At 43.3% G+C, this 25,852-nt stretch overlaps 1 protein-coding gene across 4 annotated transcripts in view; it reads left to right on the top strand.

Annotated features, from left to right (window-relative positions):
* Nucleotides 1-25,274, top strand: part of SYNE3 (spectrin repeat containing nuclear envelope family member 3) — a 62,358-nt gene extending 37,084 nt beyond the window's left edge. The window contains exons 8-28 of one of the 4 annotated variants that reach the window (XM_044274171.1): nucleotides 1,227-1,404; nucleotides 3,116-3,298; nucleotides 4,053-4,196; nucleotides 4,340-4,474; nucleotides 4,570-4,719; nucleotides 9,235-9,407; nucleotides 9,659-9,739; nucleotides 10,338-10,412; nucleotides 10,790-10,894; nucleotides 11,119-11,232; nucleotides 13,312-13,407; nucleotides 13,509-13,577; nucleotides 13,890-13,994; nucleotides 14,161-14,235; nucleotides 14,384-14,467; nucleotides 18,657-18,737; nucleotides 18,948-19,092; nucleotides 19,253-19,387; nucleotides 22,329-22,484; nucleotides 22,782-22,820; nucleotides 24,804-25,274. In XM_044274171.1, coding sequence (XP_044130106.1) covers nucleotides 1,227-1,404; nucleotides 3,116-3,298; nucleotides 4,053-4,196; nucleotides 4,340-4,474; nucleotides 4,570-4,719; nucleotides 9,235-9,407; nucleotides 9,659-9,739; nucleotides 10,338-10,412; nucleotides 10,790-10,894; nucleotides 11,119-11,232; nucleotides 13,312-13,407; nucleotides 13,509-13,577; nucleotides 13,890-13,994; nucleotides 14,161-14,235; nucleotides 14,384-14,467; nucleotides 18,657-18,737; nucleotides 18,948-19,092; nucleotides 19,253-19,387; nucleotides 22,329-22,484; nucleotides 22,782-22,820; nucleotides 24,804-24,998 — 2,518 coding nt within the window. In that variant the 3' untranslated portion in view covers nucleotides 24,999-25,274. Of the gene's footprint in view, nucleotides 1-1,226; nucleotides 1,405-3,115; nucleotides 3,299-4,052; nucleotides 4,197-4,339; nucleotides 4,475-4,569; nucleotides 4,720-9,234; nucleotides 9,420-9,658; nucleotides 9,740-10,337; nucleotides 10,413-10,789; nucleotides 10,895-11,118; nucleotides 11,233-13,311; nucleotides 13,408-13,508; nucleotides 13,578-13,889; nucleotides 13,995-14,160; nucleotides 14,236-14,383; nucleotides 14,468-18,656; nucleotides 18,738-18,947; nucleotides 19,093-19,252; nucleotides 19,388-22,328; nucleotides 22,485-22,781; nucleotides 22,821-24,803 lie in introns of all 4 variants that reach the window. The other 3 variants (XM_044274170.1, XM_044274174.1, XM_044274172.1) reach the window with 3 other exon arrangements.
* Nucleotides 25,275-25,852: the final 578 nt, after the last annotated feature.

Raw genomic sequence — 25,852 nt, 5'->3', positions numbered from 1 at the left:
TAACTACTATAATACTGCCCTATGTACAAGAATATAACTACTATAATACTGCTCCTATGTACATAATACTATAATACTGCTCCTATGTACAAGAATATAACTACTATAATACTGCTCCTATGTACAAGAATATAACTACTATAATACTGCGTCCTATGTATAAGAATATAACTACTATAATACTGCCTCCTATGTACAAGAATATAACTACTATAATACTGCCCCCTATGTACAAGGATATAACTACTATAATACTGCCTCCTATGTACAAGAATATAACTACTATAATACTGCTCCAATGTATAACAATATAACTACTATAATACTGCCCCTATGTACAATAATATAACTACTATAATACTGCTCCTATGTACAAGAATATAACTACTATAATACTGCTCCTATGTACAAAAATATAACTACTATAATACTGCTCCTATGTACAAGAATATAACTACTATAATACTGCCTCCTATGTACAAGAATATAACTACTATAATACTGCTCCTATGTACAAGAATATAACTGCTATAATACTGCTCCTATGTACAAGAATATAACTACTATAATACTGCTCCTATGTACAAGAATATAACTACTATAATACTGCCTGTATGTACAAGAATATAACTACTATAATACTGCTCCTATGTACAAGAATATAACTACTATAATACTACTCCTATGTACAAGGATATAACTGCTATAATACTGCCTCCTATGTACAACAATATAACTACTATAATACTGCTCCTATGTACAAGAATATAACTACTATAATACTGCCTCCTATGTACAAGGATATAACTGCTATAATACTGCCTCCTATGTACAAGAATATAACTACTTTAATACTGCCTCCTATGTACAAGAATATAACTACTATAATACTGCATCCTATGTACAAGAATATAACTACTATAATACTGCTCCTATGTACAAGAATATATCTACTATAATACTGCTCCTATGTACAAGAATATAACTACTATAATACTGCCTCCTATGTACAAGAATATAACTACTATAATACTGCTCTTATGTACAAGAATATAACTACTATAATACTGCTCCTATGTACAAGAATATAACTACTATAATACTGCCTCCTATGTACAAGGATATAACTGCTATAATACTGCCTCCTACGTATCAGGGACCATCTTGGGGTGCACAGTGGTGATTATTATTCTTTCTTACACGTTTTGTTGTGTGTTTTTCTTTAGAGCAAAAAGTAAAGCCTTCAAGCTGAGCACCGACACGGAGTCGGAACTGAGGCAGTTGTTTCAGAATCCTCTACGGGAATTTCTCTACTGGAAACCGATCGCTGAGAGTGTCCTGGACGCCACCGCAGTCCCCATGAATGATGGCGCCATGAATCACGATGCCCTGGACAATATTGAGGTCAGCTATTGGGGCGTGATGTGTCCTGGGGTGCTGGTTACTTTACATACAGTTGTAAGAAAAAGTATGTGAACCCTTTTGAATTATATGGATTTCTGCACAAATTGGTCATAAAATGTGATCTGATCTTCAACTAAGTCACAGAAATAGACTAATGACATCTCCAAGAGCTAATTGGAGTGAGGTGTCAGCCAACTGGAGTCCAATCAATGAGATGAGATCGGAGGTGTTGGTTACAGCTGCCCTGCCCGATAAAAAAACACACACCAGTTCTGGGTTTGCTTTTCACAAGAAGCATTGCCTGATGTGAATGATGCCTTTCACAAAAGAGCTCTCAGAAGACCTACGGTTAAGAAAAGTTGACTTGCATAAAGCTGGAAAGGGTTATAAAAGTATCTCCAAAAGCCTTGCTGTTCATCAGTCCACGGTAAGACAAATTGTCTATAAATGGAGAAAGTTCAGCACTGCGGCTACTCTCCCTAGGAGCGGCCGTCCTGTAAAGATGACTGCAAGAGCGCAGCGCAGACTGCTCAATGAGGTGAAGAAGAATCCTAGAGTGTCAGCTAAAGACTTACATAAGTCTCTGGCATATGCTAATATCACTGTTAGTGAATCTACGATACGTAAAAACACTAAACAAGAATGGATTTCATGGGAGGATACCACAGAGGAAGCCACTGCTGTCCAAAAAAACATTGCTGCACGTTTACAGTTTGCACAAGAGCACCTGGATGTTCCACAGCAGTACTGGCAAAATATTCTGTGGACAGAGGAAACCAAAGTTGAGTTCTTTGGAAGAAACACACAACACTATGTGTGGAGAAAAAGAGGCACAGCACACCAACATCAAAACCTCATCCCAACTGTGAAGTGTGGTGGTGGGGGCATCATGGTTTGGGGCTGCTTTGCTGCGTCAGGGCCTGGACGGATTGCTATCATCGAAGGAAAAATGAATTACCAAGTTTATCAAGACATTTTGCAGGAGAACTTAAGGCCATCTGTCCACCAGCTGAAGCTCAACAGAAGATGGATGTTGCAACAGGACAACGACCCAAAGCATAGACGTAAATCAACAACAGAATGGCTCAAACAGAAGAAAATACGCCTTCTGGAGTGGCCCAGTCAGAGTCCTGACCTCAACCCGATGGAGATGCTGTGGCATGACCTCAAGAAAGCGATTCACACCAGACATCCCAAGAATATTGCTGAACCGAAACAGTTCTGTAAAGAGGAATGGTCAAGAATTACTCCTGACCGTTGTGCACGTCTGATCTGCAACTACAGGAAACGTTTGGGTGAAGTTATTGCTGCCAAAGGAGGTTCAACCAGTTATTAAATCCAAGGGTTCACATACTTTTTCCACCTGCACTGTGAATGTTTACATGGTGTGTTCAATAAAAACATGGTGACATGTAATTCTTTGTGTTATTAGTTTAAGCAGACTGTGATTGTCTATTGTTGTGACTTAGATGAAGATCAGATCACATTTTATAACCAATTTGTGCAGAAATCCAGATCATTCCAAAGGGTTCACATACTTTTTCTTGCAACTGTATGTATATATCTATCAGTGCTCTCCAACCTGTGTCTCAATGTCGTAGTCTCTGATGGCATGCTGGGAGTTGTAGTTTGACTACAGGTCGGAGATGCTTGCTGTGCTCTTCTGCTTGACGGTGACTATAACCCGCACACGTCGTGTTCTTTTATGCAGAAGTTACTTGAGGAAAGCGGCACAATTAAAGACAAGCTGGCCGCCCTGGAGAAGAAGAAGGAGCGCATACTACTCGTCCTCGGCGAGGAGAAAACCAGGACGCACCTGCAAGATATTGCTACCGCCGAAAAAGAGAGAGAAGCCCTTCACCAAGATCTCCTGCAAAGGAAGAACAGTTTACAGGTAGCAAACGTCAAGACTAGCATTGAGCGAATCAAACTCCACGAAGTGCACTTCAATCCGAAATTTCTGGATAAATTCGATTCGCCACAAAGCCAAAATTGATTTAACCTAAAATAGTATAAAAAACAAAAAATAATAATACTTGACTGATCCATTTGCTCGCGACGGGCCGGCCGCCGCCATCTTGCTTGAAGATCTTGGCCAAAATCCCATGTGCGGTGACTTATGACGTCATCACGGGCCGCGCAAGATTTTGCGACAGGTCTTCAAACAAGATGGCGGAGGCCAGCCCGTCGCGAGCAAATGGGTGAAGTAAGTATGATTATTTTTTGTTTTGTTTTTGCTAAAGTTTTACACTAATGTTATTTATATCAGATGCCGCATTCGTGTATGAACGCGGCATCTGAGGGGTACAATGACGGGGAGCGGCGCAATTGGCGCTTTCTGTCATTGCACCCACTACTTACAAAGAAATGCGCTTATTTTCTTGTAAAATTCGAACTTTTGATTAATTCACTCATCTTGTGCAGGGTCTGTGCTGTGTGTATTGTGTCTGAACAGTGCAACAGCGCCATCTGGTGGTGAGAAGGGAGAATGACCAAAAGAACATATTAGCAACATATTTTTAGATCAAACATTTGTATCAAATTTTTTTTTTTTTCTTTATTGAATGTTACTATTTTTATTACTATTCTATTACTATTTCCTTTTATTTATTTTTATCACATAATTGTGTTTTTTTCTTCTCTATCAGAGTTTGGCTGAGCAGAGAAAGGAGTTTGATTCTGCATTTAAAGCCTTGCACCAGAAGATATCTGCCATCCGAGTAAAAAGCATGAAAGAAAATGAACTGCAACCGGATATTATTGGGAAGGAGGCGCAAATTCAAAGACTGCAGGTCAGTTCTATTGTCTCCTAAGAAGAAACCGTGGTGCAGCGTTGCCCCCTGCTGTACGACCAATATATTGCAGTGATTTTGGAATACATTTTGTGCATACATAGCAAAAGTCACTGGAAATAATGTAATCTTGTGTTTTGCAGACACTGCTGGAAGAGTTAATGATCCTCAGTTCCCCCATCCAAGAGTTAATTTCCGCAACCAGATCACACTCGACCCACGCACACAGAGCCGAGCAGATCCACTCAGATTACCTAACACTGCAGAGGTCTTTGGAGGTACCTGTCCCGCTAATCCCATCTTTTTGCTCCGTTCATATGTCTGTATAAATAAAGCTATGTAAGTGATGTTATTAACGCTACTCATCTTCTAGACCAAGATACGGAAAAGCAAAGAGAATATTAATAACCACCGGCTGTTCAGCCATAATCTGCGAGATCTCCAGCACTGGATCATGATCACCCGCCAGAAGCTGGAATCCTACCAAAATGGTGGCAAGAATTGGGGCGAGAGGGATGTTGAGGTACAGCTGGTGCCAGTATAATGTAGGGTAGATTTTTGGTCTTGGGCGGTTGATGGAGGGGATCACTTATCTTATTGTAGCTTCTGTTATGGTAAATGACAAGTCCACCGTCAGATTTTATTTTACATATAGAATCTAAATGATTAAAGAGTAACTAAACTTTATATAAACTTTTAATATGTTCTCCCTAATTCCCTAATAAAACTAACTAGAATATACTTTATTAATGAATTTTCTATTTTTACGACACTTTTTCCGACCTTGAAACTCTGTTCTCTGTGCAGCACTGACAGCTCGGCGGTGTACGGAGTACATTCTATCCATGGGGCCGCAGCAGCGCTGTGAATACGGGCAGGAGCGCACATTGCTGCCCCTACTCCCTGGATGATTACTAACTTGTGGCATGGCACAATGGTACCCTGTACCCATGTACTATGCCAGGATTAGCTGAGCTGAGCGGAGCGGGCCCCTGCTTGTGCCTGCTCCACTCAGCTAAGAGAGCTGACATGCAGTTCTGAGCTGCACTCACTATTCTGCTGGTGCAGTCACTGTGTACATACATTACTTATCCTGTACTGATCCTGAGTTACATCCTGTATTATACTCCAGAGCTGCACTCACTATTCTGCTGGTGCAGCCACTGTGTACATACATTACTTATCCTGTACTGATCCTGAGTTACATCCTGTATTATACTCCAGAGCTGCACTCACTATTCTGCTGGTGCAGTCACTGTGCACATACATTACTTATCCTGTACTGATCCTGAGTTACACCCTGTATTATACTCCAGAGCGGCACTCACTATTCTGCTGGTGCAGTCACTGTGTACATACATTATTTATCCTGTACTGATCCTGAGTTACACCCTGTATTATACTCCAGAGCGGCACTCACTATTCTGCTGGTGCAGTCACTGTGTACATACATTACTTATCCTGTACTGATCCTGAGTTACATCCTGTATTATACTCCAGAGCTGTACTCACTATTCTGCTGGTGGAGTCACTGTGCACATACATTACATTACTTATCCTGTACTGATCCTGAGTTACATCCTGTATTATACCCCAGAGCTGCACTCGCTATTCTGCTGGTGCAGTCACTGTGTACATACATTACTTATCCTGTACTGATCCTGAGTTACATCCTGTATTATACTCCAGAGCTGCACTCACTATTCTGCTGGTGCAGCCACTGTGTACATACATTACTTATCCTGTACTGATCCTGAGTTACATCCTGTATTATACTCCAGAGCTGCACTCACTATTCTGCTGGTGCAGTCACCGTGTACATACATTACTTATCCTGTACTGATCCTGAGTTACACCCTGTATTATACTCCAGAGCGGCACTCACTATTCTGCTGGTGCAGTCACTGTGTACATACATTATTTATCCTGTACTGATCCTGAGTTACACCCTGTATTATACTCCAGAGCGGCACTCACTATTCTGCTGGTGCAGTCACTGTGTACATACATTACTTATCCTGTACTGATCCTGAGTTACATCCTGTATTATACTCCAGAGCTGTACTCACTATTCTGCTGGTGGAGTCACTGTGCACATACATTACATTACTTATCCTGTACTGATCCTGAGTTACATCCTGTATTATACCCCAGAGCTGCACTCGCTATTCTGCTGGTGCAGTCACTGTGTACATACATTACTTATCCTGTACTGATCCTGAGTTACATCCTGTATTATACTCCAGAGCGGCACTCACTATTCTGCTGGTGCAGTCACTGTGTACATACATTATGTATCCTGTACTGATCCTGAGTTACATCCTGTATTATACTCCAGAGCTGCACTCGCTATTCTGCTGGTGCAGTCACTGTGTACATACATTACATTACTTATCCTGTACTGATCCTGAGTTACATCTTATATTATACTCCAGAGCTGCACTCACTATTCTGCTGGTGGAGTCAATGTGCACATACATTACATTACTTATCCTGTACTGATCCTGAGTTACATCCTGTATTATACTCTAGAACTGCACTCACTATTCTGCTGGTGCAGTCACTGTGTACATACATTACTTATCCTGTACTTCTCCTGAGTTACATCCTGCATTATACTCCAGAGCTGCACTCACTATTCTGCTGGTGCAGTCACTGTGTACATACATTACTTATCCTGTACTGATCCTGAGTTACAGCCTGTATTATACTCCAGAGCTGCACTCACTATTCTGCTGGTGCAGTCACTGTGTACATACATTACTTATCCTGTACTGATCCTGAGTTACATCCTGTATTATACTCCAGAGCTGCACTCACTATACTGCTGGTGCAGTCACTGTGTACATACATTACTTATCCTGTACTGATCCTGAGTTACATCCTGCATTATACTCCAGAGCTGCACTCACTATTCTGCTGGTGCAGTCACTGTGTACATACATTACATTACTTATACTGTACTTATCTTGAGTTACATCCTGTATTATACTCCAGAGCTGCACTCACTATTCTGCTGGTGGAGTCAATGTGCACATACATTACATTACTTATCCTGTACTGATCCTGAGTTACATCCTGTATTATACTCTAGAACTGCACTCACTATTCTGCTGGTGCAGTCACTGTGTACATACATTACTTATCCTGTACTTCTCCTGAGTTACATCCTGCATTATACTCCAGAGCTGCACTCACTATTCTGCTGGTGCAGTCACTGTGTACATACATTACTTATCCTGTACTGATCCTGAGTTACAGCCTGTATTATACTCCAGAGCTGCACTCACTATTCTGCTGGTGCAGTCACTGTGTACATACATTACTTATCCTGTACTGTTCCTAAGTTACATCCTGTATTATCCTCCAGAGCTGCACTCACTATTCTGCTGGTGGAGTCACTGTGTATATATATTACATTACTTATCCTGTACTTATCTTGAGTTACATCCTGTATTATACTCCAGAGCTGCACTCACTATTCTGCTGGTGGAGTCACTGTGTACATACATTACTTATCCTGTACTGATCCTGAGTTACATCCTGTATTATACTCCAGAGCTGCACTCACTATTCTGCTGGTGGAGTCACAGTGTACATACATTACTTATCCTGTACTGATCCTGAGTTACATCCTGCATTATACTCCAGAGCTGCACTCACTATTCTGCTGGTGCAGTCACTGTGTACATACATCACATTACTTATCCTATACTGATCCTGAGTTACATCCTGTATTATACTCCAGAGCTGCACTCACTATACTGCTGGTGCAGTCACTGTGTACATACATTACTTATCCTGTACTGATCCTGAGTTACATCCTGTATTATACTCCAGAGCTGCACTCACTATTCTGCTGGTGCAGTCACTGTGTACATACATTACTTATCCTGTACTGATCCTGAGTTACATCCTGTATTATACTCTAGAACTGCACTCACTATTCTGCTGGTGGAGTCACTGTGTACATACATTACTTATCCTGTACTGATCCTGAGTTACATCCTGCATTATACTCCAGAGCTGCACTCACTATTCTGCTGGTGCAGTCACTGTGTACATACATTACTTATCCTGTACTGATCCTGAGTTACATCCTGTATTATACTCCAGAGCTGCACTCACTATTCTGCTGGTGGAGTCACTGTGTACATACATTACTTATCCTGTACTGATCCTGAGTTACATCCTGTATTATACTCCAGAGCTGCACTCACTATTCTGCTGGTGCAGTCACTGTGTACATACATTACTTATCCTGTACTGATCCTGAGTTACATCCTGCATTATACTCCAGAGCTGCACTCACTATTCTGCTGGTGCAGTCACTGTGTACATACATTACTTATCCTGTACTGATCCTGAGTTACATCCTGTATTATACTCCAGAGCTGCACTCACTATACTGCTGGTGCAGTCACTGTGTACATACATTACTTATCCTGTACTGATCCTGAGTTACATCCTGCATTATACTCCAGAGCTGTACTCACTATTCTGCTGGTGCAGTCACTGTGTACATACATTACTTATCCTGTACTGATCCTGAGTTACCTCCTGCATTATACTCCAGAGCTGCACTCACTATTCTGCTGGTGCAGTCACTGTGTACATACATTACATTACTTATCCTGTACTGATCCTGAGTTACATCCTGTATTAGAATTCAGAGCTGCACTCACTATTCTGCTGGTAGAGTTTTTGTGTACATTAAATTAGCTATCCTATTATGCTCCAAAGCTGTATTCTGTAGGCTTCAGAGCAGATATCTCCCAGCATCCCCTCCTTGATCATTGTCTGCACAGAGTCTGTTCTGGTTGTCCTTTCACCTGGCACTGTGTGCACAGTCAGTTAAGTTTAGGGGGTGTTGTTGACAACCTTTTTGACTATTTCCAATGCCAGTCAGCAGAATTCTGAGTGCAGCCCTGGAGTACTTAATGCTTGGTTTGCCATTTGGTAATTGCTGCATATAAGCTTTCCTTATTCTTTCTGGTCTTGCCTTGTGTAAGGTTTCTCCTCTGCTTTCTGTACTCAGGCGCTGGTGGCTGAATTGTCAGAAAAGGAAATACAGCGCCACCTGGTGGAAGCTCAGGGACAGAAGGTGATGGACACCTCCTCGCCAGAAGGCGCCGCACTCATCCAGGCAGAACTCAAGCAGCTGATTGAATCCTGGAAATCTTTACAGCAGCTGTGTGAGCAGATCTCCAGGTGCGGAGTCCGGTATGTGGCCATACGTGGTGGCCGCATCCACAAACCCTTTCTTGGTTGAAAAACGACGCAACCTTAGCTTAGTCTATAATTGCTCAGCTCTGTCTTCTGTAACCTGTGACTATTCAGCTGTCCGGAAACTACAACTCCCACCGTACATTGTTCACCGCAGCTGGAGAGACGCAGGTTGCAGCGTCCTGACTTAGACTGTATCCTGGTGGTAACCAGTATGTGCTTGTCACAATTCACAGGGGCGTGAAAGAGAAACCACGAAAATCTAGTCCCAAATCTGTGCAGAACCCGGCGGACGTCACCAAAAATCGGACATCCAGGTAAACTCTGTTTTCTCTCTCTGTAGCTTCTTCCTTAAAGGGGTTGCCCCACCTTGGACATTGTGCTCCCAATGTCTGATAGGTGCGGGTCTCACCTCTGGGACCCACACCTATACTCAGTACGGAGCATGCGCAGCTGCGCTCCATTCATTCCTATGGGAGCGCCGAAAATAGCTGAACGGCATGTTTGCCTATTTTCAAAAATTAATGGGGAGCGCACAGCCCAAGCGCGGCCGCCCTCCATTTACTTCCATGGGGCTTACGGAAATAGCCAAACCAGTGCTCGGCTATTTTCAACGCTCTCATAGAAATTAATGGAGGGCAGCCGCGCATGCGCGGTGCGCGCTCCGGCAGTTTTCGTGCTCCGTTTTAAGTTTAGCACCTATCAGACATTGCGATGTCCAAGATGGGAATACTCCTTTAACAACCCCAGCGGATTTGGGTATTTCCGGGGAATGTTGGGGGTGATAGTGACATGATGGGGGTAGTCAGAGGTGACAGAAGTTGGATTGGGCTGACAACAGAGACCAGCAGTGGCAGCCTGGCAGTAGTCACGCCATTTGCCACCCCCTCTGTAACAGATTTTGTCTTCTCTTAGCCCCGTCTCACATATGGGTACAGACGACTTCCTGCAGAGGGACAAGACCCCGACCTCCAAGAGGACAGGCACAAGGTCCGTGACCTTCATTTTGATTTTTGCAAGGTTTTTACTCAAAAGAAATTGCAGTCATTTCACCACAAAAGACGGGTGACTCCTAAATCAGTCAAAATCTTAAAGGGGTCTTCTAGCCACATACAGCTGAATAGGTGATACAATAGCTCAATCCTAGCAGACCCACAGGGGTATCTAGAATGTCCCCCCTAAACCGTGCGGCCATAGTTCTAAGGAGCTTGACTGTAGCTGTGGTCACTCCATTTGGACTCTATGGAATTACAGTGTCTGGAATACCCCTTTAAATAGTCTTATGTGTCTTCCCCACCCCATGATATACTATTTACCTGCACAGATGTATTGATATACAGTGTCTTTTGTTTTACTTTATTGAACAGTATCAGCCACGAAGGGCAAGTCATTAACATTAATTCTCTCGATGACGTCCGGGTCAATGGCTCCCCGAGGAACATGGGATTTCAGCAATTTGGGGGCTCGTCCGGGTAAGAATTTTTTTTTTTTACGTATTTAATGATTAACCTGAGATGTAACCAAAGAAAATCTTCTTGGAAGGAGATGGTTATTAATACTGAATTGGAAAAAGGGGCAGCACGATGGGGGGCTACCACCTGCTCAAGGATCATGTGGGGGGGGGATATATAAATATGGGGCATGGGGGGGGGCATTTAAAGGAGCCTTGCGGAAGATGATACATTTTTCTTTTTAGGACCAGCTTTAATGCCAGGACTAACAGTATTACAGAAGTGGCGGACGGTGACCCTGGTTATAATAAATATAATAAACCGCCTGAAGTGTCGGGACAGAAGGAAAACTCCCGCAGGTAATTCCACACTAACCAAAATCTGCTTCTATTATAGAGGAAAAAAAGCCCAGGGAACCAGTTTATTCTCCCCTTTATTTACGTGTATCAGGCCCTGGGAAAGCTGGGTAATTTATCCTCCATATAATAACCTGCACTGGAGCTGTATTATTGGCCATAGGGTTGTCACCCAGCTTTCATGTACCTGTGGTCTGCAACCCGCTATCGGAAAGGTATAACTGCCGGCATGCTCTGATGGGAATTGTAGTTTCTCAGCAGCCACAGGTGGAGACTACTGCACTATAGTAATAGGTTATTATAGATCTTGGAGAACTGGATTAACTAACCCTAAATGATATAATTTACAGCATTTATTATGATACTCGTAACATCAGTGCTAATGAGGACTCCAAGAGAGAGTCAACCCTAGGAATTCAGGACAAAAGTAGCTCAGTTAGGTAAATATGTAATATACTGTACATGTAATATAAGTATGTGTCCAGAGCAGGAGAGGCAAGTTTATTTATTTATTTGAGGTCTGATGAAGATTGGGGGTTTGATCTGAGGTCTGATGAAGATTGCAGGTTTGATCTGAGGTCTGATGAAGACTGGGAGTCTGATCTGAGGTCTGATGAAGATTGCAGGTCTGATCTGAGGTCTGATGAAGATTGGAGGTTTGATCTGAGGTCTGATGAAGATTGGGGGTTTGATCTGAGGTCTGATGAAGATTGCAGGTTTGATCTGAGGTCTGATGAAGACTGGGAGTCTGATCTGAGGTCTGATGAAGATTGCAGGTCTGATCTGAGGTCTGATGAAGATTGGAGGTTTGATCTGAGGTCTGATGAAGATTGCGGGTTTGATCTGAGGTCTGATGAAGACTGGGAGTCTGATCTGAGGTCTGATGAAGATTGGAGGTTTGATCTGAGGTCTGATGAAGATTGGGGGTTTGATCTGGGATCTGATGAAGACTGGGGGTCTGAGCTGAGGTCTGATGAAGATTGGAGGTCTGATCTGAGGTCTGATGAAGATTGGGGGTCTGATCTGAGGTCTGATGAAGACTGGGAGTCTGATCTGAGGTCTAATGAAGATTGCGGGTCTGTTCTGAGGTCTGATGAAGATTGGGGGTCTGATCTGAGGGCTGATGAAGATTGGAGGTTTGATCTGAGGTCTGATGAAGATTGGGGGTTTGATCTGAGGTCTGATGAAGATTGGAGGTTTGATCTGAGGTCTGATGAAGATTGGGGGTTTGATCTGAGGTCTGATGAAGACTGGGAGTCTGATCTGAGGTCTGATGAAGATTGTGGGTCTGATCTGAGGTCTGATGAAGATTGGAGGTTTGATCTTCTGAGGTCTGATGAAGATTGGGGGTTTGATCTGAGGTCTGATGAAGATTGGAGGTTTGATCTGAGGTCTGATGAAGACTGGGAGTCTGATCTGAGGTCTGATAAAGATTGCAGGTCTGATCTGAGGTCTGATGAAGATTGGAGGTTTGATCTGAGGTCTGATGAAGACTGGGGTTTGATCTGAGGTCTGATGAAGACTGGGGGTCTGAGCTGAGGTCTGATCTGAGGTCTGATGAAGATTGGGGGTCTGATCTGAGGTCTGATGAAGATTGGGGGTCTGATGAAGACTGGGAGTCTGATCTGAGGTCTAATGAAGATTGCGGGTCTGATCTGAGGTCTGATGAAGATTGCAGGTCTGATAAAGATTGGAGGTTTGATCTGAGGTCTGATGAAGATTGAGGGTCTGATCTGAGCTCTGATGAAGATTGGGGGTCTAATCTGAGGTCTGATGAAGATCAGGGGGTCTTATCTAAGGTCTGATGAAGATTAGGGACTCTGATCTGAGGTCTGATGAGGATTGTAGATCTGATTTGAGGTCTAATAATGATTGGGGGTCTAATCTGTGATCTGATAAAAACATTTTTTTCTTATTTCCCTCCTCTAAAACCTATGTGCGTCTTATGGTACAGGAAATGTGGTAATTTAATGTAATAGGATATACTGTGTAATGATAAGTAAAGTAATATAATATATTGTAACATAATACAATATACTGTAATGTAATATGCTATAATCTTGTATGCTTTGTGTTTGGCAGGATCTCCGGCTCTGGTAATGGAAGCAGTTCTCCGGGTAGATCTAAGAATTCAAGAAACAAGAGTGCAGCAGAGAAGAGGAAAGATGGGACGTGCAGGTCAGTGACGGGTGTAATAGTCACCAGTCATATAGGTATAATAACCCTATAGAACATCTGCAAATATCCATTTTCACCTTGAACTTCCTTGTGTCCTTCAGCATTGACCGCAGCAGCTATGAATTCAGAGTGATCGACCAAGAAGATGAAAAATCTGAGAGCCCGGGCAGGTAATACACAGAAAATGCTTTTCACTGCTGCACATCAGCCATCTCCAGAGCTCAGATCCTCCAGAGACATTCACATCAGTAGAAATGTAGAGGTCTAACAATAGGAGGTGCAGAAGTTTCCATTGTGCCCAACCCTGGTGCCAAGAGTGTCCTAAAATGTCCTCTAACATGTGGCCCATGAGCAGGAAATATCACATATCAAAGCAAAGAGCCCTTGTGTCAGGCAGCTGCCAATAAAGCCAGCACATTCGTGAGTTTGAGGTGTTTTGGGTAAGTAATGAGTCAGTCTATATGGTTGTCTATGTCTTCCAGTGATGACACTGATGGGCATTCAATCAGTAGCACAGGAAACACTGACAACGGCAAGAAAAATATTTCCATCGACCATGAGTTTGGACAGATTGAGAAACGTGGAACGTAAGTGTTAACATTTCTTATATAAAGCAAAGAGTTTTTAAAATAGAGTTTCAGAATATAAGGTGGATTTCCCCTTTAAGAGATATGGCCGGTGAGCTCAATGTCGGGCTGTGGCTGTAAAGCTCCTACGTTATATGTTCTGATTCATATCCATCTTTTATGTCAGTGGTGGCCGAGAAGCGAATGGTGATTCTGGGGAAGACGACGCTCAAGGACATGGACTGAACTTTGTCTCTGTGAGGTACGCTGCATCAGTCGCTGTGACTCCCGTCTCCAGTGACCGGGGATCTGATCTGGGGTCATGGGGCTCAGAGAACTTTTGGACTGACTTCTCTTTTATGTATATGGTTAGACTGGAACACGTCCCCTCACATTCTGCTCTTATTTAGGTTTTCCAGTCTGGACCGTAGAACGAGTCCTTCTCATCCACCGACAAAGAGCCCAGCAGTGGCCAGAGGAGGGCTGACGGCCAGTTTAGTACACTGGTCTACATACTGGCCTCTACTGGTCCACATAGTATACTGGTCCACATAGTACACTTCTGTATACTGATCTACATAGTACATTGGTCTACATAGTATACTGGTCTAAATAATAGTCTACATAGTATACTGGTCTACATAATAGTCTACATAGTATACTGGTCTACATAGTATACTGGTCTACATAGTACACTTCTGTATACTGGTCTACTTAGTATACTGGCTTCTACTCGTCCAAACATTACCCTGGTCTACATGGTATAGTGGTCTGTACTGGTCCACATAGTACACTGATATATACAGTGCTGCCCATAATTATTCATACCCCTGGCAAATTTTGACTTCAAGTTACTTTTATTCAACCAGCAAGTAATTTTTTGACGGGAAATGACATAGGTGTCTCCCAAAAGATAATAAGACGATGTACAAGAGGCATTATTGTGGAAAAAAAAACATTTCTCAGCTTTTATTTACATTTGAGCAAAAAATACAAGATGTTCCGCACTGTGGAAAATCTCAGAGGACGTGGTCGGAAGCCAAAAGTGACCCCTGTGCTGGCCAGAGGGATAGTTGGAGAGGTGAGAAAGAATCCAAGGATCACCACCAAGGCCATCCTGGAGAACCTGGGCTCTGCTGGTGGCAATGTCTCAAGGCGGACAATCCAACGGATACTGCACAATGCAGATCAAGGAGGACGCCACTTCTCCAGATAAGGCACACAAAAGCTCGCTTGGCCTTTGCAAAAGCTCATCTGGACAGAGAAGAAGACTTCTGGTCTTCTGTGTTATGGTCAGATGAAACAAAAATTGTATTGTTTGGTCACAATGATGTTTCCTTCATTTGGCGTAAAAAAGGAGAAGCCTTCAACCCAAAGAACACCATCCCCACTGTCAAACATGGTGGTGGGAACCTAATGCTTTGGGGGTATTTTTCAGCCAATGGACCAGAGAACCTAATCACAGTAAACGGCACCATGAAAAAAGAGCAATACATGAGGATTCTCACCGACAACATCAGGCGTCTGCAGAGAAACTTGGCCTTGGGCACCAGTGGACATTTCAGCGTGACAATGACCCAAAACACACAGCAAAAGTGGTGAAGAAATGGTTAGCAGACAACAACATTAACGTTTTGGAGTGGCCCAGCCAGAGTCCAGACTGGAATCCAATTGAGAATCTGTGGAGGGAGCTAAAGATCAGGGTGATGGCAAGAAGACCCTCCAACCTGAAAGATCTGGAGCTCATTGCTGAAGATGAATGGGCAAAAATACCTGTGGAGACCTGGAAAAAGCTGCTCTGCAATTATAGGAAGCGTTTGATTGCCAATAAAGGCTTTTCTATTGATTATTGAGAAGGGTCTGAATAATTTTGGACTGGACACTTTTTGCTGAAATGTAAATAAAAGCTGAGAAATGTTTTTTCCCCCACAATAATGTCTCTTGTACATCGTCTTATTATCTTTCGGGAGACACCGATGTCATTTCCCGTCAAAAAATGACTTGCTGGTTGAATAAAAGTAACTTTAAGTCAAAATTTGCCAGGGGTATGAATAATTATGGGCAGCACTGTATATCATAACAAAGAAAGAGGAAAATCCAGCTCCATGTCACAGCAGGAAAAAAATTCTTTATTCACGGGTAAAATCTTCATGTGCAGGACAATTTGTCAACGCGTTTCAGACCATATAACAATTGCGGTCCTTCCTCATGACATGCAAAACCTTCAAATGACTGCAACGTATAGGTTCCCCACTCAGCAGGCCGTGCAATCAGTCGCACGCACCGCCCGGAAAAACATACAAGGTGCAACCAGTAACAACTGTCACCATCTGAAAAGTTACAAATCGTGCAAGACTAACTATCACAAAACAGTGGGGAAAAAACCCTAATAATGAGAAAAACATACATAAAGTCTCAATAAAATGCACATAAAAATAGCAAGTCATAAATCCCCTTAGTATTGTAGTATTAGATCGCGCCTTTTGTTTAAGCCAATGGGTTGACGTGAGTCCAACTGAAAAATCCAGAAAGCAGGGAAGCTTTATACACACAATACTAAGGGGATTCATGACTTGCTATTTTTATGTGCATTTTATTGAGACTTTATGTATGTTTTTCTCATTATTAGGGTTTTTTTCCCACTGTTTTGTGACAGTTAGTCTTGCACGATTTGTAACTTTTCAGATGGTGACAGTTGTTACTGGTTGCACCTTGTATGTTTTTCCGGGCGGTGCGTGCGACTGATTGCACGGCCTGCTGAGTGGGGAACCTATACGTTGCAGTCATTTGAAGGTTTTGCATGTCATGAGGAAGGACCGCAATTGTTATATGGTCTGAAACGCATTGACAAATTGTCCTGAACATGAAGATTTTACCTGTGAATAATTAATTTTTTCCTGCTGTGACATGGAGCTGGATTTTCCTCTTTCTTTGTCATGAGATCACCGCTCCGAGGTGCGGCATCCGGGCTCCTCCGGCAGAGGCGCAGGTGAGCGCTGCCGTTTGCACTTATACTTGACTGATATATATAGTATACTGGTCTACATAGTATACTGGCTTCTACTGGTCCACACAGTACCCCGGTCTACATGGTATACTGGTCTATATATTGTACTGGTCTACATAGTATACTGGCTTCTACTGGTCCACACAGTACCCCGGTCTACATGGTATACTGGTCTATATATTGTACTGGTCTGCATAGTATACTGGTCTACAAAGTATACTGGTCTACATGGTATAGTGGTCTATATATTGTACTGGTCTGCATAGTACTTGCTTCTATTGGTCCATATAGTAAACTGATCTACATAGTATACTGGTCTACAAAGTACACTGGTCTATACAGTAAACTGATCCATGTGTGTGTATATAGTATACTGGTTTATACTGGTTTACATAATATACTGGTCTATAGAGTATATTGGTCTATACTTGTCTGTATTGTATACTGGTAACAAATGGTCTAGGTAGTATACTGGTTTATACTGATCAACATAGTATATTGACCTATGCTGGTCTGCATATTATATATCTGTAATGGTCTATATAGTATACTGGTCTGTAATGGTCTACATAACATCCATGGTCTATATAGCATACTGGTCTGTAATGGTCTATATAGTATACTGGTCTGTAATGGTCTACATAACATCCATGGTCTATATAGTATACTGGTCTGTAATGGTCTACATAGTATACTGGTCTGTAATGGTCTGCATGACATCCATGGTCTATACAGTATACTGGTCTGTAATGGTCTATATAGTATACTGGTCTGTAATGGTCTACATAACATCCATGGTCTATATAGTATACTGGTCTGTAATGGTCTACATAACATCCATGGTCTATACAGTATACTGGCCTGTAATGGTCTATATAGTATACTGGTCTGTAATGGTCTACATGACATCCATGGTCTATACAGTATACTGGTCTGTAATGGTCTATATAGTATACTGGTCTGTAATGGTCTACATAACATCCACGGTCCATACAGTATACTGGTCTGTAATGGTCTATATAGTATACTGGTCTGTAATGGTCTACATAACATCCATGGTCTATATAGCATACTGGTCTGTAATGGTCTATATAGTATACTGGTCTGTAATGGTCTACATAACATCCATGGTCTATATAGCATACTGGTCTGTAATGGTCTATATAGTATACTGGTCTGTAATGGTCTACATAACCATGGTCTATAGCATACTGGTCTGTAATGGTCTATAGTATACTGGTCTGTAATGGTCTACATAACATCCATGGTCTATATAGCATACTGGTCTGTAATGGTCTATATAGTATACTGGTCTGTAATGGTCTACATAACATCCATGGTCTATATAGCATACTGGTCTGTAATGGTCTATATAGTATACTGGTCTGTAATGGTCTACATAACATCAATGGTCTATATAGCATACTGGTCTGTAATGGTCTACATAACATCCATGGTCTATATAGCATACTGGTCTGTAATGGTCTATATAGTATACTGGTCTGTAATGGTCTACATAACATCCATGGTCTATATAGCATACTGGTCTGTAATGGTCTATATAGTATACTGGTCTGTAATGGTCTACATGACATCCATGGTCTATATAGCATGCTGGCACACATTCAGTGCTTCCTCTATAGTAGCATGCAGTCCTGATCCGATATTTTGCACAGGACCAGCCTCCTGCAAGATGGCGATCTTCACCGCAGAGCTGGATATCGGATTTCTCCGGGAAACCTACAGATCACCTTAGGGTAAGTAAAGAATCAGCGCTGTATCCTGCGGAGGTAAATCCACGTGAAGCAGAAATTTATGCGACCGACTGACTAATATAAATTGAGCTTGCAGAAATCCCACAAGTATGGAGCAGATTTACAGTTGTAGAAATGTACAAATCTGCCGTGTGTGAACACAACCTTACATCACTCATACGTCGAGGATTAATGCTCTTCTCTGCTGGAAAGTTTTGTTGCAGAAGAGAATATGAACTGGACAGGAAAATCCCCCAATAATCCGGGCGCATCCAGGAGGAACCAGAAGCTTGTGACCCTGGCCGAGTCTGTGGACATGGTGGATGCTCCTGGTGCACAGAGACCTGGAGGGAATGAGGTAAGTACTCGTATAACATGTATAATGGACCCACACTGACACTTGGGGTATAAGATAATGACACTGAGCTTGGGGGACAGTATAAGGACACACTGATACTTGGAATTCTGGGTTCCTATATTTTACATATCATGGATTACCTTTGTCTTCTTGTCTCCAGGCAAATGACGATCACATGAAGCTGCTGTTGGAGTTTGAGCAGTGGCTTCAGGCAGAAAGCTCAAAACTGAACCGGATGTGTGCGTCCCATATCTCCAGCAACAGCGAAATAAAAACACGGCAGAGTCATCTACAGGTATAATGTACCTAATGTCTAATATCCTGTACTGATCCTGAGTTACATCCTGTATTATACTCCAGAGCTGCACTCACTGTTCTGCTGGTGCAGTCACTGTGTACATACATTACTTATCCTTTACTGATCCTGAGTTACATCCTGTATTATACTCCAGAGCTGCAGTCACTGTGTACATACATTACTTATCCTTTACTGATCCTGAGTTACATCCTGTATTATACTCAGAGCTGCACTCACTATTCTGCTGGTGCAGTCACTGTGTACATACATTACTTATCCTGTACTGATCCTGAGTTACATCCTGTATTATACTCCAGAGCTGCACTCACTATTCTGCTGGTGCAGTCACTGTCTACAATACATTACTTATCCTGTACTGATCCTGAGTTACATCCTGTATTATACTCCAGAGCTGCACTCACTATTCTGCTGGTGCAGTCACTGTGTACATACATTACTTATCCTGTACTGATCCTCAGTTACATCCTGTATTATACTCTAGAGCAGCACTCACTATTCTGCTGGTGCAGTCACTGTGTACATACATTACATATTCTGTACTGATCCTCAGTTACATCCTGTATTATACTCCAGAGCTGCACTCACTATTCTGCTGGTGCAGTCACTGTGTACATACATTATTATCTTGTACTGATCCCGAGTTACATCCTGTATTATACTCCAGAGCTGCACTCACTATTCTGCTGGTGCAGTCACTGTGTACATACATTACTTATCCTGTACTGATCCTGAGTTACATCCTGTATTATACTCCAGAGCTGCACTCACTATTCTGCTGGTGCAGTCACTGTGTACATACATTACTTATCCTATACTGATCCTGAGTTACATCCTGTATTATACTCCAGAGCTGCACTCACTATTCTGCTGGTGCAGTCACTGTGTACATACATTACTTATCCTATACTGATCCTGAGTTACATCCTATATTATACTCCAGAGCTGCACTCACTATTCTGCTGGTGCAGTCACTGTGTACATACATTACTTATCCTATACTGATCCTGAGTTACATCCTGTATTATACTCCAGAGCTGCATTATTTATTAAAGCCTCAAGGGCTGATAACCTAACTTGACCCAGGTTTGAAGTGAATTTAAAATGTCACTTATTGATATTAAAACGGCTTTGAGCCTAAACACACGTTTAAAAACCACAGTTTGCCTCTCCAGTGTAGGGTTGAGGTGACTGCCTTAGGAGTGGTGGAGATGTGCACCCTCTCCTCCCACACTGCAGTGATCTTTACAGTATTGTCTTGTGAGACAGTTTATTCACTGATAACCATATAGAACTGAGTCGTAACCGATACTGTCTGACACTTTGTCAGTAGTTGTCAGGTTAACGGTCGCTCAGAGTCAATCACACTGCGAACACCCTCATGCACAGCTACTCGCTATGCTAGCTGACTGATTCTTACCTGCACTTGGCTGCCTGACTAATACTGTGGCGATTGTTCAATTGCACTGTCTATTATTAAATGTACGCTGTCTGGCTAACTAACAGACACCAATGGGGTGAGCAAACAGACATTAAAAACTGTATCTGCCCCCCGACATGTTTTGCCAGTAACCTGGCTTCTTCAGGGGTATGGGCAGAGTTGAGGACGCCAGCCACTTTATTAATACTCCAGAGCTGCACTCACAATTCTGTTGTGGGGTACAGTATAAGGACACTGATTCTTGGGATACAGTACAAGGACACGCTAATTCTTGGGGTACAGTACAAGGACACGCTGATTCTTGGGGTATAGTACAAGGACACGCTGATTCTTGGGATACAGTACAAGGACACGCTGATTCTTGGGATACAGTACAAGGACACGCTGATTCTTGGGGTACAGTACAAGGACACGCTGATTCTTGGGGTACAGTACAAGGACACGCTTATTCTTGGGGTACAGTACAAGGACACGCTGATTCTTGGGGTACAGTACAAGGACACCCTCCTTCTTGGGATACAGTACAAGGACACGCTGATTCTTGGGATACAGTACAAGGACACGCTGATTCTTGGGATACAGTACAAGGACACGCTGATTCTTGGGGTACAGTACAAGGACACGCTGATTCTTGGGGTACAGTACAAGGACACGCTGATTCTTGGGATACAGTACAAGGACACGCTGATTCTTGGGGTACAGTATAAGGACACGCTGATTCTTGGGGTACAGTATAAGGGCACGCTGATTCTTGGGGTACAGTATAAGCGCACTCTGATTCTTGGGGTGCAGTACAAGGACATGCTGACTCTTGGGGTACAGTTCAAGGACACGCTGATTCTTGGGGTACAGTATAAGCACATGCTGATTCTTGGGTTACAGTACAAGGACACGCTGATTCTTGGGGTACAGTACAAGGACACGCTGATTCTTGGGTTACAGTACAAGGACACGCTGATTCTTGGGGTACAGTACAAGGACACGCTGATTCTTGGGGTACAGTACAAGGACACGCTGATTCTTGGGGTGCAGTACAAGGACACGCTGATTCTTGGGGTACAGTACAAGGACACGCTGATTCTTGGGGTACAGTACAAGGACACGCTGATTCTTGGGTTACAGTACAAGGACACGCTGATTCTTGGGGTACAGTACAAGGACATGCTGATTCTTGGGGTACAGTACAAGGACACACTGATTCTTGGGGTACAGTACAAGGACACGCTGATTCTTGGGGTACAGTACAAGGACACGCTGATTCTTGGGGTACAGTACAAGGACACGCTGATTCTTGGGGTACAGTACAAGGACATGCTGACTCTTGGGGTACAGTACAAGGACACGCTGATTCTTGGGGTACAGTACAAGGACACGCTGATTCTTGGGGTACAGTACAAGGACACGCTGATTCTTGGGGTACAGTACAAAGACACGCTGTGTGGAAGTCATTCTGATTCATTATACTTTCTCTTCCTGAAGAAGTTGCAGTCACGGGTCCCTCACGGACAAAAACTCTTTGAGTCCCTCCTGCGCAGCAGATCGTCCATGATGGTGACTGAGGACCTGAAACTGGAAGAGCTCCGCTACCTCTGGATGCTCTACAAATCCAAGCTCCGTGATTCTGGGAAACATACGGTAAGAGTTGTCACTGTCCTCTGCTGATAGGTCAGGCGAGGGGTCAGTGTCTCATGAGGACATTCTGGGATCTGTAGTGTCCAATTTTGGGACGCTACAATAAATTAGGCATCGATTGGCCACTAAAGGGCAGGAATGAGGTGTGAATGGGTGGAGCTGCAGTGAAAGAAGAATGGACTGGTTTGTACTGGATTCTTAATGGAATGTTGTCATGGATACCTTCAAGGGGAAGACCATTATTAGGACATGCAGATGTTCTTTCTGCTGATGTTCATATTAAATGTATTTTCTTTACAGAATCTGAAGATATCAGAAGAGCCAAGAGGAGTAATCAAGGTAAGAGCCTAATATCTAACAGATAAGCAGTGGAGGAAGATAGATAACTAGAGACCAGGTATATTGAGAGATCAGCGGTGACATCACTGAGAATGAAGCCTATCCATTCACTAGAGAGCAGCGGTGACATCACTGAGAATGCAGCCTATCCATTCACTAGAGATCAGCGGTGACATCACTGAGAATGCAGCCTATCCATTCACTAGAGATCAGCGGTGACATCACTGAGAATGCAGCCTATCCATTCCTAGAGATCAGCGGTGACATCACTGAGAATGCAGCCTATCCATTCACTAGAGATCAGCGGTGACATCACTGAGAATGCAGCCTATCCATTCTAGAGATCAGCGGTGACATCACTGAGAATGCAGCCTATCCATTCACTAGAGATCAGCGGTGACATCACTGAGAATGCAGCCTATCCATTCACTAGAGATCAGCGGTGACATCACTGAGAATGCACCCTATCCATTCTCGACCTCAGCGGTGACATCACTGAGAATGCAGCCTATCCATTCACTAGAGATCAGCGGTGACATCACTGAGAATGCAGCCTATCCATTTCTAGACATCAGCGGTGACATCACTGAGAATGCAGCCTATCCATTCACTAGAGATCAGCGGTGACATCACTGAGAATGCAGCCTATCCATTCACTAGAGATCAGCGGTGACATCACTGAGAATGCAGCCTATCCATTCTAGAGATCAGCGGTGACATCACTGAGAATGCAGCCTATCCATTCACTAGAGATCAGCGGTGACATCACTGAGAATGCAGCCTATCCATTCACTAGAGATCAGCGGTGACATCACTGAGAATGCAGCCTATCCATTCACTAGAGATCAGCGGTGACATCACTGAGAATGCAGCCTATCCATTCACTAGAGATCAGCGGTGACATCACTGAGAATGCAGCCTATCCATTCACTAGAGATCAGCGGTGACATCACTGAGAATACAGCCTATCCATTCACTGGAGATCAGCGGTGACATCACTGAGAATACAGCCTATCCATTCACTAGACATTAGCGGTGACATCACTGAGAATGCAGCCTATCCATTCACTAGAGATCAGCGGTGACATCACTGAGAATACAGCCTATCCATTCACTGGAGATCAGCGGTGACATCACTGAGAATGCACCCTATCCGTTCACTAGAGATCAGCGGTGATATCACTGAGAATGCACCCTATCCGTTCACTAGAGATCAGCGGTGACATCACTGAGAACGCAGCCTATCCATTCACTAGAGATCAGCGGTGACATCACTGAGAACGCAGCCTATCCATTCACTAGAGATCAGCGGTGACATCACTGAGAACGCAGCCTATCCATTCACTAGAGATCAGCGGTGACATCACTGAGAATGCAGCCTATCCATTCACTAGAGAGCAGCGGTGACATCACTGAGAATGCAGCCTATCCATTCTCTGAGATCAGGGGCATCACTGAGAATGCAGCCTATCCATTCACTAGAGCAGCGGTGACATCACTGAGAATGCAGCCTATCCATTCACTAGAGATCAGCGGTGACATCACTGAGAATGCAGCCTATCCATTCACTAGAGATCAGCGGTGACATCACTGAGAATGCAGCCTATCCATTCACTAGAGATCAGCGGTGACATCACTGAGAATGCAGTCTATCCATTCACTAGAGATCAGCGGTGACATCACTGAGAATGCAGCCTATCCATTCACTAGAGATCAGCGGTGACATCACTGAGAATGCAGCCTATCCATTCACTAGAGATCAGCGGTGACATCACTGAGAATGGCCTATCCATTCACTAGAGATCAGCGGTGACATCACTGAGAACGCAGCCTATCCATTCACTAGAGATCAGCGGTGACATCACTGAGAATACAGCCTATCCATTCACTAGAGATCAGCGGTGACATCACTGAGAATGCAGCCTATCCATGTTCTGTGTATTATTGCTCTGTATAACTAATGCGTGTCCTGGTTTCTTGCAGGGATCGGGAGGGATCTGCTCCTTCCTGCACCGGGTGTGTTGCGCTGCGCTGCCTCTGCAGTTGTTGCTGCTCCTCCTCCTCCTCTTGGCGTTTCTTCTTCCTCTTCTTTATGACTCCAAGAACTGCGCCCTGTCCAACAACTTTGCACGTTCCTTTAACCTGATGCTTAAGTACGACGGGCCCCCTCCCACCTAAGGCCCCGGCCCCGAGAATCCTGGATATACTGTAATCACTCTAATATGGCAGCTGTACCTTCATCTTGTATATAGTCATACTGAAAAATACTGACCGGCCGGTAAACCCTAGCACTGCCAGCAATGAAAGGGTTAACCACTCCCTGTATATAACTGTGATATATATATATAAAATGACAGCGTAGCGCGTTCTATATTTTATACATTGTCGCACTATTTATGGCTTTTAGGACCTGTAAACGCTCTTTTTTATGTAAATGTATATATTTGATTATTATTATTTTTATGTTTTGCTATGGACAATCACACATGACTGTGGGAAGGCTGACACAAGGAGGTTGTCCATGGCTGCCTGCTTCCAAACAACAGCGCCACTCCTGTCCTCAGGACATGTATGGTATTGCAGCCCAGCCCCATTCACTTTAATGGAGCTGCAATACCGGACACCACCTGGGGGCAGGTGCGGCGCTGTTTCTGACAGAAGGCAGCCATGTTTTTCTAATGTCGAACAACCCCTTTAAAGGTTCACATAGAAGTGCATATGCTGGACAGTGCAAACCACAAGCTTAAAGGGGAATCCCACCTACCTCTCACAGCAAAACCCGGAACGTAGAAGTGAAATTAGGGATTTTTTTTATATGGACTCTACATTGCGGATTTGCATTAAAGGAGTTATCCCATGATTAAAGGGGTTGTCTCATCTGAGACAATTGGAGCATATTGCTAGGATATGCCCCCATTGTCTGATAGGAGCACTTGGTGGTGGTGGGCGGACCGGAGTCCTCCAGCCACCACTTTGCAGAGCTCCGTTCTCGCACCTATCAGACAATGGAGGCATACCCCCTAGCGATAGGC

This window comes from Bufo gargarizans, unplaced genomic scaffold (assembly GCF_014858855.1).
Source record: "Bufo gargarizans isolate SCDJY-AF-19 unplaced genomic scaffold, ASM1485885v1 original_scaffold_1528_pilon, whole genome shotgun sequence".
In the NCBI taxonomy this organism is placed as follows: Eukaryota; Metazoa; Chordata; class Amphibia; order Anura; family Bufonidae; genus Bufo; species Bufo gargarizans.
The sequence above is the reverse complement of the archived record's forward strand: the minus strand, read 5'-3'. Positions and strand labels throughout refer to the sequence as shown.